The sequence below is a fragment of the Dermatophagoides farinae genome, chromosome 1 (assembly GCF_024713945.1).
Source record: "Dermatophagoides farinae isolate YC_2012a chromosome 1, ASM2471394v1, whole genome shotgun sequence".
Lineage (NCBI taxonomy): Eukaryota > Metazoa > Arthropoda > Arachnida > Sarcoptiformes > Pyroglyphidae > Dermatophagoides > Dermatophagoides farinae.
Window position 1 is genome coordinate 1842781 of NC_134677.1, and position 16669 is coordinate 1859449.

Below are 16669 nucleotides of genomic sequence, written 5' to 3' on the forward strand. Positions count from 1 at the left end.
TTCATCATTATGGATTTAAATGGATACAAATTCTCAACAAAATTTGCATACGTACTAATGATTCTTGTTACATTCATACTATTGTTTTCGATATCATTAATTTTAAGGTAAATTTTTTCATTAATCATCATTATTATTATACATAGTAGATTGGTAATAAAATACAACTACATTTAAATTACATTCAATCAAAGAGCAATCAAAATAATTATAGATGATTATCGTACCAGAAGACAAATGATTTTCCATTGGAATGATTTAAATCATCCATCATCAATGTCTAATCAAATAGATGATGAACAACAACAACAAGAAGAAAATGATGAAAATCAACAAATGAACAGAAGAATATCATCATCAAAGGTAATGGATAATTTTATTTATTTCCTAAATTTTATTATCATCCAAAAAAAAATGATAATTTCAATTTGTTACCATAGAATCATAATGAAAAGCGGAAGAGGGAAAAAAGGTTCATCAAAATAAGCGCATCATCCAGAAATGTTAGATTCTTTTGCGTTTTTTTTCAAGAAGAAGAATTCAATTAACGTTAAGAAATGAATGCTATTTTTATATATAAGTTGTTTGCAAAATGAAAAAATTCATTATGCAATATATACACTTAAGATTCTGGATGAATTTTTTGTTTCATCATTCATTATATTTAATGACAAATGCATATTATTATTTGCATATTAAAGTGTAAAAGGGAATTACTTGGAAGTACAGAATATCATGAAACATTAAATATTTTTCCACTTATTATTTTTTTTTTCGCTATATTCTATCCATTTATCCTTTATAAAGGAATTTCTGTTTTTTCTTTCCATTCTATACACATATACAGTTACATAAATGGACTCGATGTTGTTCAACTAATAATAATAATGATCATCATTATACGATCGAATTTATGCGAAATAAATTCCCGAAAAATATCAATGACTGTCATCAATGTAGATTATCAATAGGTTGTTTTTCTACGTTAGATTTTTTGTAATTATTATTATTGTTGTTGCTGTATCGTTTATCATCAGGTGATATTGATAATAATAATAATAATATACAGCATGGACATTTTGCCATACTAAAGGAAGTATTATAAAATATTGTAGCAAAAAAAAAAAAAAAAATAGGAAACAACTTATAATTTGATGATATCATTTTTTTTCCTTCTTTTTTTCATTTACATAAAAATAAATATAGGGCTTAGATGTTCGTTTGGAATATTTTGGTATGGGTAAATGGGAATATTTCTATAATGGTAAACAATTCAGACATTTAGTTCGATATTTACATGGAAATCCACATGTAAATATCAGTATGCTAAATGGGGTATTATTAATTGACAACGATAAGATCAATATGAACAACATATATGGTGCAAAGAATCAAAATTCTAATGATGATGATGATGATGAAAAACAACAAAAATCAAGCTGGAATATGATGAGAAATTTTTCAAGAAAAACTTTAATGAAAAATCAAATAAATTTACAGAGAAATTATTTTGTTTGGCAATATCATCATAAATCATTATCGGATATAATACATGATAATAATATAAAACTCAGTTGGCCAATCAAATTATCATTCATCAATGATATAATTCAGGTATTATTTTTTTTATTATGGATAATTATCCTATTAGAATATTCTACTATTTATAAATATCAAACAAACAAACAAACAAAAAAAAGATAATAAATCCACCATGAAATGAATTTTTTTTTTTAGAGATAATGTCCTTTTAGATAAAAATAAATTTATACAGAATTTTCTCTTTTTTTTCTAGGGCATGAGATATTTACACCAATGTAAATTTATCAATGGTCATGGATGGCTAAATTCACGAAATTGTTCAATAAATGAACATTGGCAAGTGAAGATTCATAATTTTTGTTATCATAATTTAATAACCAACAACAGGAATAATGCTAATAATGATGATGATAATCAGCAACAGCGGCAACGACAACAACAAATGTTATTAATAGCGAATAAAGAAGATTTTCTATTTTTATGGATGTCACCCGAATTATTACGTTCATCATCATCATCATCATCATCAAAATCGGATAATAATGTTGACGTTGATTTTGTAAATTTACGGAGAAATGACGTCTATAGTTTTGCAATGATTGTTTATGAGATAACAAGTCAACGGATACCCTTTAGCGATTATTTTATTGACGATGATAATAATATAGAAATCATATTGAATCTTATCAAATATGGCATATTGTACCGGAATAATCAATCGAATATGATATCCGAACAATTACGTAATGAATCAATGCCATTACGTCCACGATTATGCGTACATTTAATGAAAAAAATCAAATATCAATATTTAGCCAAATTGATTGATTGTTGTAGTCAAGAGAATCCTGTACAACGACCCGATTTCGAGATGATCGATAATTATTTTCAAAATACTCTTAAAAATTTCAGGTAAAAACTTTTTTTTTTTAAATTCCATTAACTTTAATGATGATCATCGTACACAACATATAGACAAAACTCATTCGAAATGTTGATCAATAAATTGAACAAATATCGATATTTAATCGATGATCGTGTTCGAAAACGAACGGAAATATTGATGGCCGAAAATAAAAAATGCAATGACTTATTATATCGGATGTTTCCAAGGTAAAAAAGCTTTGTTCTTTTTTTTAATGAATAAATTATTAACGGATTTTTCAAATACAAAATAAATAACCTTCCGGCGATAAATGAATAAACGAATCAAATCAAATACAAAAGATCGATTGTGAAATCATTGAAAAATGGTGAATACGTCAAACCAGAAAAATATGATAGCATTACCATATTGTTTAGCGATATAGTTGGCTTTACAACGATTGCTTCATATTCTGAGGTGAATTTTTTTCTGATTGATTTTTCCATCACCTATCTCCAGAGAGATTGCCATTGTTTTTCAATGAAAAACAATAACAACAACAATGACAATAACCTGAAATCTGGATGATTCAAATTTAAATTTTTTTTTGTTTGTCTTGTTTCATTTCATTTTTTTTCTATAGCCACATGAAATAATGGCCATATTGAATAATTTATTCGTTGTATTCGATAAAATTGTTAACAAATATGATATTTATAAAGTAGAAACTATTGGTGATGCTTATCTAGCCGTTTCTGGTTTGAATTTTGAATTTTTTTCCATTTTTTTGTTGTTTTGTTTTGTTTTTGATTTTCATTTTTTTTTTATTATCTTAGAAAAATGAAAAATTCTTTTACTATTATTCCACATATATTATTTCAATATTAGGACTACCGAATCGTAATACAAATCATGCTGAACAAATATCAATGTCGGCATTAGAATTTATTGATTATACTTCACATTTCAAGATTGATCACATGCCTAACATACCATTGAGAATACGTGTCGGAATACACACGGGTAAGAATATGTTTATGGTATCTGGGACAATGATGATTTTGTTTTGTTTTTTTTTATTAATTTAAATTTATCACTACAGGAAGCGTTATCACTGGTGTTATTGGCCTAAATAATCCTCGTTATTGTATATTTGGTGATTCGGTCAATATAGCATCACGATTAGAATCAACGTAAGAATCAATTTTGGGAAAAAAAACTAGTAAATAGAATGGAAAAAAAAGTTCATGGCTCAATTTTGTTTTTTTTCCTCCTACCCACATCATTCATCATTATTATTAATGTATATATTAAGCGGATTTCCGAATTCAATTCATATAAGTCATTCAACGAGAAATTGTCTAAAACAATACAATGGTTTTATAATTAAATATCGTGGCACTATTTCACTTCAAGGACGAGGCCAATTCGCTACATATTGGCTACTTGGTCGTAAAGATAGTGATAATAAATTGCTAACCATTCCAATCGAATCCAATGATCCGAGGTTTGATTTTTAAAATGAATTTTTACAAAAAAAATTTTTTTGTTGTTTTATTTTGTTCTATTTTTCATTTTAGTAATCATGGAATTTCGGATGAAACAGATTTCACATCAATTGGATTAAGTAAACAGCTACTTTAATCGAGAATAATTATTAGATAGAATAACGCTGTTAATTATTTAAAAACATACAAATTAGAATATAGTTTACAAATTTATCAAATCAACAAAACAAAACATGACAAAATCATGATCAAAGTTGTTCATTATCATCATTTTCAATATCATTATCGCCATCATGATGATTAATGGGAGTTTCTTCAATAATATTCTCTTTTCTTGGACTATTGATGAATGAACCTTTTAGATCACGAAGATGACCACGATTATAATCGGAATCATTTCTTAACCTTAAATCACGTGCAATACGAGCCATTTCTTTTAGATTATGTGCCATACTTTTACCAGTCATTTTGACCATATTAGCAAATAGACCATTTTCATTCTGTAGCAATTGATATGGTTCATCGAATTCAATTACGCGACCAGCATCCAATACAAGTACTCGATCAGAATCCATAATTGTATGTAGACGATGTGCTATCGTTAATACGGTACAATGAGAAAATTTTTCCCTTATTGCATCTTGAATAAATAAATCGGTTCTGTTTTTTTGAAAAAAAACAATAATGATTAAAAAGTGTTCAATTCAAGTCAAAAAAAAGTTTTTTTTTGTTAAAAAAAACATACTTATGATCAACATTGGCTGTAGCTTCATCGAGAACCAAGATACGATTTTGTTTAAGAATTGCTCGTGCCAAACAGAACAATTGCCGTTGACCGACACTTAAATTGGAACCACCTTCGGCAATGATGGAATCCAAACCATTGGAATGTTCCAAAACAACATGTTTTAGCTGTACCTCTTCCAATACTTGCCATAAACGTTCATCGCTATGTTGATGGAATGGATCAATATTTTGTCGAACAGGACCGGCAAATATAACTGGTTCTTGAGGAATGATGGATAATTTGTTTCGTAAGCTAGTCAACGATATGAGGCTTGTATCGATACCATCAATTGTAATCGTACCTTCTGGCGGTAATAAACGGAACAAGGCAGATATCATGGATGATTTACCAGCACCAGTTCTACCTACGATACCAATTTTTTCGCCAGATTTAATGATAAATGTTAAATTTTTCAAAACAGGTGAAGCACCTGGAGCATAAGACAAACTGACATCGTCGAATTCAATTGTTCCTTGATGTGGCCAATTTTCAGGTGGATTTTTTTCCAATGGAAGTTCCAAGTTTTTCTCGCCTTCTAAATGGCTAAATTCATCGATTCTTTCTACTGACGTCATTTGACTTTCTAATTCGGCCGATTGTCGTACACCCCATTGAAACATACCGCTTAATGTAATTGCATAAGAAATGGCAAGTCCAATTTCACTTGGTGATTTTGTTTCATGGGTTATTGATAAAGCCAATGTGACACATGCCAAATAAATGACACATAGCCAATCGAGAACGATTCCAAACCAACGTGCAGCCGAAATAAATAAAAACCAAGCAGCTGTATGACAATCTTGATATTCATCAAATTTTTTCTCAAAAGTTGATTGCACATTAAAAGCACGAACTGTAGATAGACCATAAAGAGAATTGGCCAGATGAGAGAATACCGGACTTCGTGTAATTCCCTCTAATCGTTTTATACTTCGGGCACTTGTTATATAATATTTACGAACGAAATGAAATATAAATATCAGGACGAATGTTGGAATGGCAATCCAAGGATCGATTATAATGACCAAAACAAGAATACCGATCATTTGAACGAATATTTCCACAGCATCAAATGCAGTTGGTGGTAATATATCATCAACAATGCCCATATCACGTGAACAACGATTCAACAATACACCGATTGGATTATTATCGAAAAATGTTACTGGTGCTCGGATCATGCATTCAAATAACCGATTATGTAAGTTGATCGAGCTTTTCATACAAATCGAAAAGAATAATGTCGTACGAACAAGTGACAATAAAAATAGTGCTCCAACAAGAGCACCAAAAATGATGATACAACCATTACGATCTAAGTTATTGATAATTTCACTTTTAGTTCCACCGGATTCTTTATCCGTCCATAATGAGAGAAAGTAATCACTTCCGTTGAATAGAATTTGTGTTCCAATGTTACTGGAAATCAGTGACAAAAGTAAAAAGAAACCGGCACCAGCTCGAACATAAGTCCAATACACTCGAGCTTTAACCGAACCAGTTGTGCCCATCTCTCCGGTCGATTGTTGCAAGGATTCACCTGTAATGAAATTTGCTAAATCATCACCACCAACCGAAGAATTGAGCGAAGTTTGTGATGAATGATGTAAAGCAGTAGGAATTGATTCATGGCTTTTTTTCATTGAAGCATCTAGATCTTTTTGTTTCTGTTGTTTTTGTTGATTTTCTTCATCGGCAATTTTGACGAAATCAATACCAAGACTCATCAAATGTGAGTATGAACCATAGCCTTGTGCTTTACCATTTTTCAAAACCAATATTTTGGCTGCCTGTTTAATGAATTGTAATTGATGAGTGACTAGTATGACGGTTTTGTTTTTGAGATAGCCTCGAATACATTTTTCGAATATATGTTTCGATACAGCAGCATCAACGGCACTAATCATTCAATTAATAGTGAAAATTGATTAGAAATGAAAATTTCACAAATTAAGTAATAAGTTACCTTAATGGATCATCCAATAGAAAAACATCAGCATCATCATAAAGTGCACGAGCAAGATTAATACGAGCTTTTTGACCACCACTCAATGAAACACCACGATCACCGACAATTGTTTGATCGCCTAATTTGATTTGAAACAATAAACAAATGATAATTAACAAAAATGAACAAAGGTGATGAATAATTTGTTACTATACCGAATTCGAATAATTCTAAATCTTTTTCCAATGCACAAACATGAAGAACTTTACGATATTTAGCTTCATCATAAGAATTGCCAAAAACTACATTTTCTCGAACAGTACCGGCAAAATTCCATGGTTGTTGACTAATGGAATTTCATTATTAGTTCATGGAAAATGTTATCAATAAAATCATGAATTCACATATTATGATACATACCTGGCATATGATACTTTTCCTCGTACTTTAACTTCCCCATGTAAAATTGGGATTTCGGATAAAATGCTCATTAAAATGGAACTTTTACCACTTCCAACTGATCCGATAACGACTAATAATTCTCCAGGCAAAACCTCACAAGTTAAATTTTTCAACGTTGGTTCCATTCCTCTGGGATTCCATGATGCAACCATATTGCTTAACCAAACACCACAATCTTCTTTCTTTACAGGTAAAGAGATTTTATTTATATGTTCAGAATCAAGTTCTTTTTCTTCGAGCAATAGAAAATTCTGTACGAGAAAAAAAAATATCACAAATGTTGATTGTAAAAACCTTTATGTTGAATTTGGAATTACCTCTAATCGTGTGATTGAAATCAATGCTTCAGATCCTTGTGATATACCATATGGAAAGAATAATGTCAAACATGTACGGAAATTGGCAAACAATGCAATAGCGACGAAAACATGTTGTGGTTTAAATTTACCATCGGCATATATGATAAAAACGACAAAACAAACGAATATGATCACTTTGGATGAAACAAAAAATAATGCCATATTAACGCCACGTAATAGAGCCGTTCTTTTAATCATTGACACTTCTTTACGTCTAGCAAATTCGACCAATTTGGCAAACGGTTTTTCCCATGTATACATTTTGATCACACGCATTGCCGGTATCAATTCATTCATTAAACGTATACGTTCATCAGTAAGAATGGCCGTTTTAGCACGTAATCTTGAAAATAATGTACCCATATACATTTGGAATGGTAAATAAAGCAATAGAACTGAACAGCCAGCAAAAACGGACCAACGAAAATCAAATTCATAAAGATATGCAACAGTAATTACAGCCTGTATTGGTGCTGTCAATATGAATGGTACGAATATGAATGCATAATCAAAACGATTCACATCATTCGATAATAGATTGACCATTTGACCAACAGTTGTTTGACCAAGTGCACGTTGACTTAAACGTAATGATTTACGATAAATCATATGACAGCAAGCAATTCTTAATTGCATTCCTTTACGTGTCATTTTAAAAAAATATGGATGATAAAGTATTACGTATATTATACCGAGAATAACAACCGATCCACCACATATGTAGAAATTATGAAGATTTTTTATATCTCTCACACCATCGATTGTTTCTTCATAGTATTTTTGCAAAAAATAAATCATCCAACCCATAACCACTGGTTGTAGGACACGAATTATTGCTTCCTTGAAATTGAAACATTAAAGTATAAAAATTGAACAAACAAAAAAAATTGAAATTTGAAATCCATGAATCAAAAAAAAAAACCAAAACAAATCAATTTACCGATATTATTGATAAAAGTCCAGACATAAAATACCAGAAACCAAATGCACGAATAATTGCACGTAAAAAACTTGGTTTCGATTTTTTTTTGTTTTTCAATTCTTTGTCCCATTCTCTATTTGTTTATGTAGAAAAAGAAAGAGAGAGAGAGAGAAAAAAAAATTGTTGACATTAAATAAATGTTATTATGTTATTCAATATTATGGAAAATTTATAAAAATAAATCCATTTAGACATTGTGATTGTGACTAGAAAAAAAACATTGATAATAATAATCAAATCATCAACATTAATATAAATCGAATCAAATTCAAAAATATGCAAGAAATGTGATATATATCTTATATATATTTGTGTTTATTTCCTATGAATTTTATCTATATACGAAATAAAAATAGTTGCATGATTCGAATGAAACATTTTTACAACAAACACATGGATATGATGCTGCAGCACAAAAAAAAAACAAATGAACTAGATATCTAGATATTTTTCTCAATTTTTTTTTTTTTTTTGGTTTTGTTTTGCAAATCATTTTAAAAAGAGTCTACTATTTTTGATTATAATCATAGGTTTCATCATCATCATCATCATCATAATGATGTCACCCTTATTATGCAAAAAAAAATGAAAAATTTAGCAAACAATTTCAATTATAATCATCACCATCACCATCTGTTCTATTATCTATATATTCAAGTAGCTAAATCTTCACATTTATTAAAAATTATCATATCTGATGATGATGATGATGATAAAAGAAAAACACCAAAGAAAAGTTTAGTGCAAAGCATCTTTTTCAGTATAATCTCAATCGGTTAATTCAAAAATAGATGCATTTGAATAAGAAAAAAAAAGAATGAAAAAAATTCTCATCATCTGATAATGATTGTGAGTGTGTGTGTGTGTGTGTGTGTGTGTGCGTATGTGCAGTATATAGTGTATGATGATGACAATTTGGACATGCTGCATATATTAATCGTGTGTGTACGTAAAAAGAATTAAAGACAATGGTGCATTACACACACAAATCTTATGATAATGGTAATTATATGATGATGATCAACATAAAAGAAAAAAAACGGGATGCCAAACTTACTCTTGTAATCGAAAACCAAGTCTTTCGGAAGTATCAACTTTTGGATTTTTCCATAAATCGCTTACTTCTAGTTCTTTTTTATAGCCAACATTGAATAATGGAATTATCCAACTGTTTTAAAATGATATGAATGATGAATAGGTGAAAAGAAAAAGAAAAACAGGTCGGATTTTAGATATTGATCAAATGAAATGGAAAAAAAACTGGAGACTTACCTGAAGAAATTACGATTCAAAATACCGGCACGATCATAAGGATTATCTCTGGTTATCATTTTACAGATATCCATATTTTTTGTTTTGTTTTTTTTTGTTTATGAATTATAATTAGATGAATTGATGAATTGAGATCAATAAATGGATTGATTGATTGATCGAATTATATGTGTGTGTGTGTGTGATGAAAATTAAAAATTAAAAACCAATAAAATGAATATCAAGGATGTTGTGTTTTTTTATGTGTTAAATTTAAAATCATTTCATGTAGTGGAATCAAACATGCAACGAAACAAAAAGAGCTCTATTTAGCAGTGGTGGTGTATTGATGAAGAACAAGAAAAAAACGTGGCTATGTTTTTTTTTTCTTGCTACGACAACGATAATGATTCGATCATTGGCCCGACAAACAACGAACAAAAAACAAAAACAAAACAGACGAAATATGAATGATGAACTTGAATGAATAAAAAAAAACCAGATAGAAAAAAAATGGAAGCAGTATAAAATTATACGTTGTATATGATGATATATAGAAAAATTTTAGTGATTTTGATGATGGAAATTTTTTTGTTTTTTTTTTGTTCGTTCTCTTCACTTATAAAAACCAGTATTTTTTTCTGGAATATTTTTTTTGTAAATTCACAAGATCAACAGATCAACAAAAAAAACCAGTGTGTATATGATGATGAATTAGATTATTATCGTAGATTTAGACACACAAGACAAACGAACGATGGTCGATGATAAAAAAAAACGAAATGGAGTAAATTTGGGCCCCGTTTTTATATGAAAAAAAAAACAAATTCATTTCACACACACACATAATTTATATCATCATTATTTTACAAATCATCAGATAATGATGATAAAAAAAAATTATCATAATTGTAATGTATATAATCAAAATTAAAAGCGATCAAAATGCTACTCTAAGAATTTTTTTTTTTTTAATGATAATATAAAATGATTTTTCAGACACAATAATAATCGATTATATGATCTAAGATTGGCGATTTTGGGTGTAGAAAATTTTTTGAATAATAAAATTTAGCCAAAAAAAAAAAATTAATTACCACACATTGTAAAACAAAAAATAACCATCATCATCATCATCATCATCATCAAAGTTTATTATCATTTTTCCATTTCTTCATTTTTTATTATCATTATTTTTTGAGATGATGATGATGATAGTACTTAATTATTGAAAATTAATAATTTAGATGAAATAATTTCATTCGAAAATGGTGGTTCCCAGATATAGAAATCAATGTAGACCAACAAACAAACCAACCAAACACGCACGAAAAAAAGAAATTTTTTTTATTTTTTGTATGTCAGATATAAATGATGATGATGATGATGATGATGAATGATAACATGACCATGATGAACGGACTTTTAGCAACAAACACACACACACACACACATATTTATGACAGAAATCAGAAAAATTTTCATTTCATTTTATTTCATTTTCGATTTATTTTTTTTCTGGTTTGAATCGAGATGATTGGAAAAGAAAACAAAAAACAACAAACAAACAAACAAAACGAAAAAACATCATTATCGTTATCAATTTATTCAAATGAATGATAAGCAATGGTTGTGATGGTGGTGGTGGTGGACACATTTTGTTTTTCTTTTTTTTATTTTTATATTCAACAATAAATAAGAAAATAAAAAATATTGAAATTCGAATTGCAAATAAGTAAAATCCGATCGATCGATCGATTGATTGATCGAAAGATTTTTGGCCTTTTTTTTCTCCTATGATGATTACAGGCTAATATATCAATTTTTTTTCGATGATGATGATAATTTAAATTGTGTGTGCCAGTTATTACCACAATTTTTTTTCATTTTTTACACACACACACACACACACACACACACACACACACACACACACACACACACACACACACACACACACACACACACACACACACACACACACACAGAGAGACACAAAAGACGAAAAAATTCAAATCAAAAAAGAAAAAGTAAACATCAGTATTGCACACACACACACATTGTTTTCCCATTTTGTAAATCATTTTTTTTTGCACTGCGATGATGATGATGATGATAAGATTTAACGGGAACATGAAACAAACGGACGTGATTGTTTAGTTCATTGAACACTAGACATTTTCATTTTCAAATTCAACAATTTTTTTTCTTCAACTGAAAAAATTGAATTTTATCCATTGGAAAAAAAATACGAAATTTCCGAATACAATTAATTTGTTGTTGTTTTTTTTCGGCAAAAAAAAATGGGAATGACCCTTGAAACTGGGAGAAGATCGTGTCGGTCACAAGCACTTACCGGCGTACACGTTATGGATCATCAACGGGAAATCACGTGTTTGCATTTCAAGTGCCTCAATACACCTCTCTCTCTCTCTCTTCTCGATCGAATCAATCGAAAATTATCGTACAAATTTCGATCGGATTTTTTTTTATTTTGTTCATTCACTCTTGATTTCATCATGGTTGTTGTTGTTGTTGTTGTTGAAATAAAAAAAATTTAAGTGATAATTTAATGATGATGATCAAAATATGGCCAATGAAAAAAAATTAGGAGTTGTTTCTGACAGCAACAGATTTCACACACAGAAAAAAATTTTTGAATGACATTTGTAAATGATGTTTTGAAGAAGAAAAAAAAAGAAAGACGATCCGACAAACAAATAAATGAAAAACTACAACATCAAATTTGCATTAATAAATCAATCGAAAATGGATGGCTAAATTGAAATGAAAAAAAAATAAAATAAAAACACCAGAAGACGAGAAAAATGTTGAATAGAAAGCATGTGTTTAAAAGCGTATCCATATAGTTAGATAGATAGATAGATAGATGACATCCATCATCCATTCATTCATTCAGCTACACAATCGATATATCAGATATCAGAATTTTTTTTCTTCTTTATTTATATTGATCAATAATTGATTGACAATTGACAAGTTAGTAAAAGTAAGTGTCCATGTCATCGATAAATAAAGTGTGTATGTGTGTGCGTTCAATTCACACGTTTATTTTATTTTTATTTTCATTTTAGGCGATAGTTCAATCAATTGATGACAATATGAATGAATGAATGAATGAACAAATGAGAGTTTAAACCTGATGATGATAAAGAATCAATTATTTAATAGCCATCATCAGGTCAATTTACACAAAAAAAAACACACGGGTCTACTATAGATTTCAATGAAGAAAAAAAAATACAAACAAAATCAATCAAAATCAACACCAAAAAAAAAAACGAACGAACAAACATCAAAGTTTGTATAGAATTGTGTTTGTGTGTACTGGAAACGATTCTGTCATACGACTACTGATTGATCAATTAAACATTAAACAACATTGATATCACAACGATTCATGATGAATTTTTTTTTTCTATCAGATTTTTTTTTTTGTTTTTTTTTTTGGTTTTCGTACGTATATAAATACCGGATGTTTTTTTCCGCAGTTCGATTGCTTTTTTTTATTTTACTGATCAGTTAATGTTTTTTTTTTGTTGTTTGCTTGAACCAAAATTTTTTTCAAAAAAAAATGGGAAGAACATTACCCGTACCGGTACTTTGTCAAGTTTGTGGTGATAAATCCTATGGGTAAATATATTTGAAAATTGAAAAAAAAACTAATTTTTAATCTTGAAAAAAAAATCAATCAATCAAAGCAAACATTATGGTGTTTTCTGTTGCGATGGTTGTAGCTGTTTTTTCAAACGTAGTATACGAAAAAATGTCCAGTATCGTTGTATTTGTAAGTAAAATAAAATTTTTTTTTTTGTTTTAAAAAAAACAAAACAAAATTATTCAATTCCTGTTTAAACCTGGAAATCCTACGACGACAATAATTTAATTTCAGCATCAACAAATGGCTGTCCTATTGACAAAACACGTCGTAATTGGTGTCCATCATGTCGTCTACAAAAATGTTTTCTTGTTCATATGAATCCTTTCGGTATGTTTTTTTTTTAATTGTTTGTTTCACCATTTTAAATCCATCATCATTTTAATTTGAATGAATTTTGCAATTATTAATTACTATCATTGTAAAACAACAACAACAACAAAAAATTATGTCTGTCACTTTGGAATAATCTTGACGCCAAAGACAAAAAAAAACCTGTATAGAGTGCAGTAGTTTACCGTCGTCGTTGTTGTCGTACATCGGATATATTAGAACTCACTTTATAATATGACCCTTTGGAACCATTTGATTATTATTTTAATTATCATCATCATATGATAATGGCAATTTTCCTATTTCTATTTCCTCTTTTATCACAACGACAATAATACTATGATGATATATAATAGACACGTATAATAATTATAATAATTATATGATAATTATTACGATAATAATAAAAATGGAAATTAGGATGACAAATGATGATGATGGTGATTTTTTTTTTGTTTTTCGTTGATGAAATAATAATAATTTTTTTTTTCATTTTCTTGACATGGTTCACAAACACACATACACACACATGAAAATGATAGCCGTACAGGAAGAACGTGGACCACGTAAAAGGAAACAACAACAACAGCTATCATCAGAAGCGAATAATATAACATCATCATCATCAACAACAGCATCATCATCAAAGGTAATAATTTCGGCATCAAAAAAAATTGGTCTATACAGAAGATCGTTTGTACCAAATTGTTCACAACATCATAGTAGCAATATCAATAGTAGTAATAATAAAAACCATTATCAACAATGTAATAAAAAACAACAGAAAATGGTTAAAACATTAAATAAAAATAAAAATGATAATGATGATGATGATGATGAAAATGAATGTGAAAATTTCTCATCATCATCAACAACGACAACAACCACGACGACGACCACTACTATGGCATCATCATCATCATCATCATCAAATGAACATTTCCTGTCTTATCCATCTATATGGCATCAATCACCACCATCATCATCAATATCATGTCGCCCATCGATACCAATAACAGCTACAATTCCGTTACCAGATTTATCCATAAGAAATTTATATAATAATTTCATATTAAAAAGGCCATCATTATTTGTTCAACAACAAAATATGATCGATGATAATATGATCCAAGATTTGTCTACAATAACAAATTCAATAAAAAATGATGACATTTTAAATTCTAAAATATTGAATAATAATGAATATAAAAACATTAATGCAATGAATAACAAATGCATGATGATGATGATGATGATGATGATGAGAAGATGGATGATAATAAAAAATCGGATAAAATATTAAACAACAATACAAACAACATAAAACATTTGGAACAACAAAAAATGACAAACAATTTCCCACCACCACCACCACCACCACCATCATCATCATCATCATCATCATCATCGATAAATTGGACATCAGCCATTTCCGAACATCAGACACCATTTTCAAACAATATTGATTATTTCAATCGGATAATGCGAAATTTTTTTAAGAAAAATGATGACCATCATCATCATCATTATTATTTACAGAACAACCACCATCAAAATAATGATGATAATAATAATGGTGGCAATGTACAAGGTGCCATACTTAATCCTTCGATCTTTTCAGCTCATCAACAACAGCAACAACAACAACAACGAATGACAGCTACAATGACGATGATGATGATGATGATGAACAATAAAACATCAACATCATCATCCGCATCAACATCAAATAATATGACGGAAATGTCACGCTATCAACCATTACAACCACAACAATATCAATCATTAAATCATCGGCTTTATGGTATTGGTGATGGTGGTGGTGGTGGTGGTGGCATTAGTGTTCATCATCCTCAACATTCACAACAACAACATTATTCATGGAATAATTATCATTATTATTACACATCATTGCTACATTATTTTCAACAAAATTATAATGATATTAGCCATTATCATCAACGACAATTATTGAATTCTAACAATGATGATGATCATCGTAATCATCATCATCATCATCATCAAACATGATTGAAATAAAAAATAAAATAAACTTATAGAAAATCATCTTTTACGATCATTGGTCATCAAAATTGATAAAGAAATTAAAAACAAAGAAAAAAATCCTAAATAATAATATTATAATTGACCACAACAACAACAACAACAACAACCACATTATCATGTGAATTGTTCACAATTTCTTTTTATTTGTTTATTTTTCTCGAATCTAGTTTTTATTTAACGAAAACAAACAAAACAAATGAAAACAAAGACACGCCAAAAAAATAAAAAACAAAAAAAAAGAATAACAATTTTGTCGTTTACTGAAAAACAACAATCGCACACACACACACACAGACACATTTGGATTGATCTAATCACCAAAGTACAACAAAAAAAAAAAAAAAAAAAAATAAAATTAAAATTTCTCAATCCCTTCAATTCCCTTCATTCACTTTTCATCAACCACTTTATTTACCTAGTATCTGGTTTTTTTCTATGTTCTGTTCTGTTCTGTTTTTTTTTTTGTTGTTGTTGAAATCAGAACTCTCTTTTTTTTCTCTTTTAGTTTATCAAAGTAATTAAAAAAAATGCTGATAACGCTACCTGATATATTTGGAATAGTAAAAAAAAAACAACTGGAACAACAGCAGCAACAACAACAACAACAACAAACTGGACAAAACAAAACACAAAATGGATTCAATAGAAATGTCCGAAAAGACAAATTACCTGAATGTGTGTGTGTGTGTGTGAGTACACATTTCACATTTGTTCCTTTTTTTTCTGTAAAAAGAAAAGAAAAGAAAAGATTCACCGTTTTTTTTTGTCATTCATTCTTCACCACTCACATTCATCATCAACGCATCACTTAATAATGATGATAATAATAAATTCGTATTGTTGTTATATCATCACTACCACTATATAATGATAATGATGATGATGA

The 16669-nt window shown here is 29.0% G+C and overlaps 3 protein-coding genes across 4 annotated transcripts; 2 read left to right on the plus strand and 1 right to left on the minus strand.

The window, feature by feature from the left end:
* Positions 1 to 19: 19 nt before the first annotated feature.
* LOC142598185 (uncharacterized) lies at positions 20 to 1166 on the plus strand. Its single transcript, XM_075735364.1, has 4 exons — positions 20 to 107; positions 195 to 363; positions 848 to 971; positions 1038 to 1166. The coding sequence occupies exons 1-4, from the start codon at positions 58 to 60 to the stop codon at positions 1103 to 1105; spliced, it is 411 nt and encodes a 136-aa protein (XP_075591479.1). The 5' UTR covers positions 20 to 57; the 3' UTR covers positions 1106 to 1166.
* A 7-nt stretch (positions 1167 to 1173) lies between these two features.
* Positions 1174 to 4112, plus strand: LOC124492149 (retinal guanylyl cyclase 2-like). 2 transcript variants are annotated; one of them, XM_047054957.2, is made up of 9 exons: positions 1174 to 1614; positions 1796 to 2454; positions 2518 to 2655; positions 2770 to 2884; positions 3051 to 3165; positions 3296 to 3430; positions 3510 to 3600; positions 3723 to 3914; positions 3988 to 4112. In XM_047054957.2, exons 1-9 carry the CDS (start codon positions 1237 to 1239, stop codon positions 4049 to 4051), a joined length of 1887 nt encoding a protein of 628 aa, XP_046910913.2. In that variant the 5' UTR covers positions 1174 to 1236; the 3' UTR covers positions 4052 to 4112. The 2 variants fall into 2 exon arrangements, with proteins under 2 accessions (XP_046910913.2, XP_075591478.1); XM_075735363.1 differs by lacking the exon at positions 3988 to 4112 and having other exon boundaries at positions 3652 to 3834.
* On the minus strand, positions 4026 to 11239 carry LOC124492148 (ATP-binding cassette sub-family C member 4). The gene is made up of 9 exons (XM_047054956.2): positions 9726 to 11239; positions 9511 to 9621; positions 8412 to 8526; positions 7430 to 8311; positions 7071 to 7363; positions 6866 to 6996; positions 6669 to 6789; positions 4661 to 6601; positions 4026 to 4575 (listed from the first exon to the last, which is right to left on the minus strand). Exons 1-9 carry the CDS (start codon positions 9797 to 9799, stop codon positions 4164 to 4166), a joined length of 4080 nt encoding a protein of 1359 aa, XP_046910912.2. The 5' UTR covers positions 9800 to 11239; the 3' UTR covers positions 4026 to 4163.
* Positions 11240 to 16669: the final 5430 nt, after the last annotated feature.

What these genes read in the sequence shown, in the direction of transcription:
- LOC142598185 (XM_075735364.1), top strand. Translation starts at nt 58, where the DNA reads ATGATTCTTGTTACATTCATACTATTGTTTTCGATATCATTAATTTTA. An exon ending in GAAGAATATCATCATCAAAG is followed by an intron (nt 364 to 847) that starts GTAATGGATAAT and finishes ACACATATACAG; the next exon opens with TTACATAAATGGACTCGATG. An exon ending in TCAATGTAGATTATCAATAG is followed by an intron (nt 972 to 1,037) that starts GTTGTTTTTCTA and finishes GTTTATCATCAG; the next exon opens with GTGATATTGATAATAATAAT.
- LOC124492149 (XM_047054957.2), top strand. Translation starts at nt 1,237, where the DNA reads ATGGGTAAATGGGAATATTTCTATAATGGTAAACAATTCAGACATTTA. An exon ending in CGATTGCTTCATATTCTGAG is followed by an intron (nt 2,885 to 3,050) that starts GTGAATTTTTTT and finishes TTTTTTCTATAG; the next exon opens with CCACATGAAATAATGGCCAT. An exon ending in TGCTTATCTAGCCGTTTCTG is followed by an intron (nt 3,166 to 3,295) that starts GTTTGAATTTTG and finishes TTTCAATATTAG; the next exon opens with GACTACCGAATCGTAATACA.
- LOC124492148 (XM_047054956.2), bottom strand. Translation starts at nt 9,799, where the DNA reads ATGGATATCTGTAAAATGATAACCAGAGATAATCCTTATGATCGTGCC. An exon ending in TTTCAATCACACGATTAGAG is followed by an intron (nt 7,364 to 7,429) that starts GTAATTCCAAAT and finishes TTTCTCGTACAG; the next exon opens with AATTTTCTATTGCTCGAAGA. An exon ending in TTTAGAATTATTCGAATTCG is followed by an intron (nt 6,790 to 6,865) that starts GTATAGTAACAA and finishes AAATCAAATTAG; the next exon opens with GCGATCAAACAATTGTCGGT.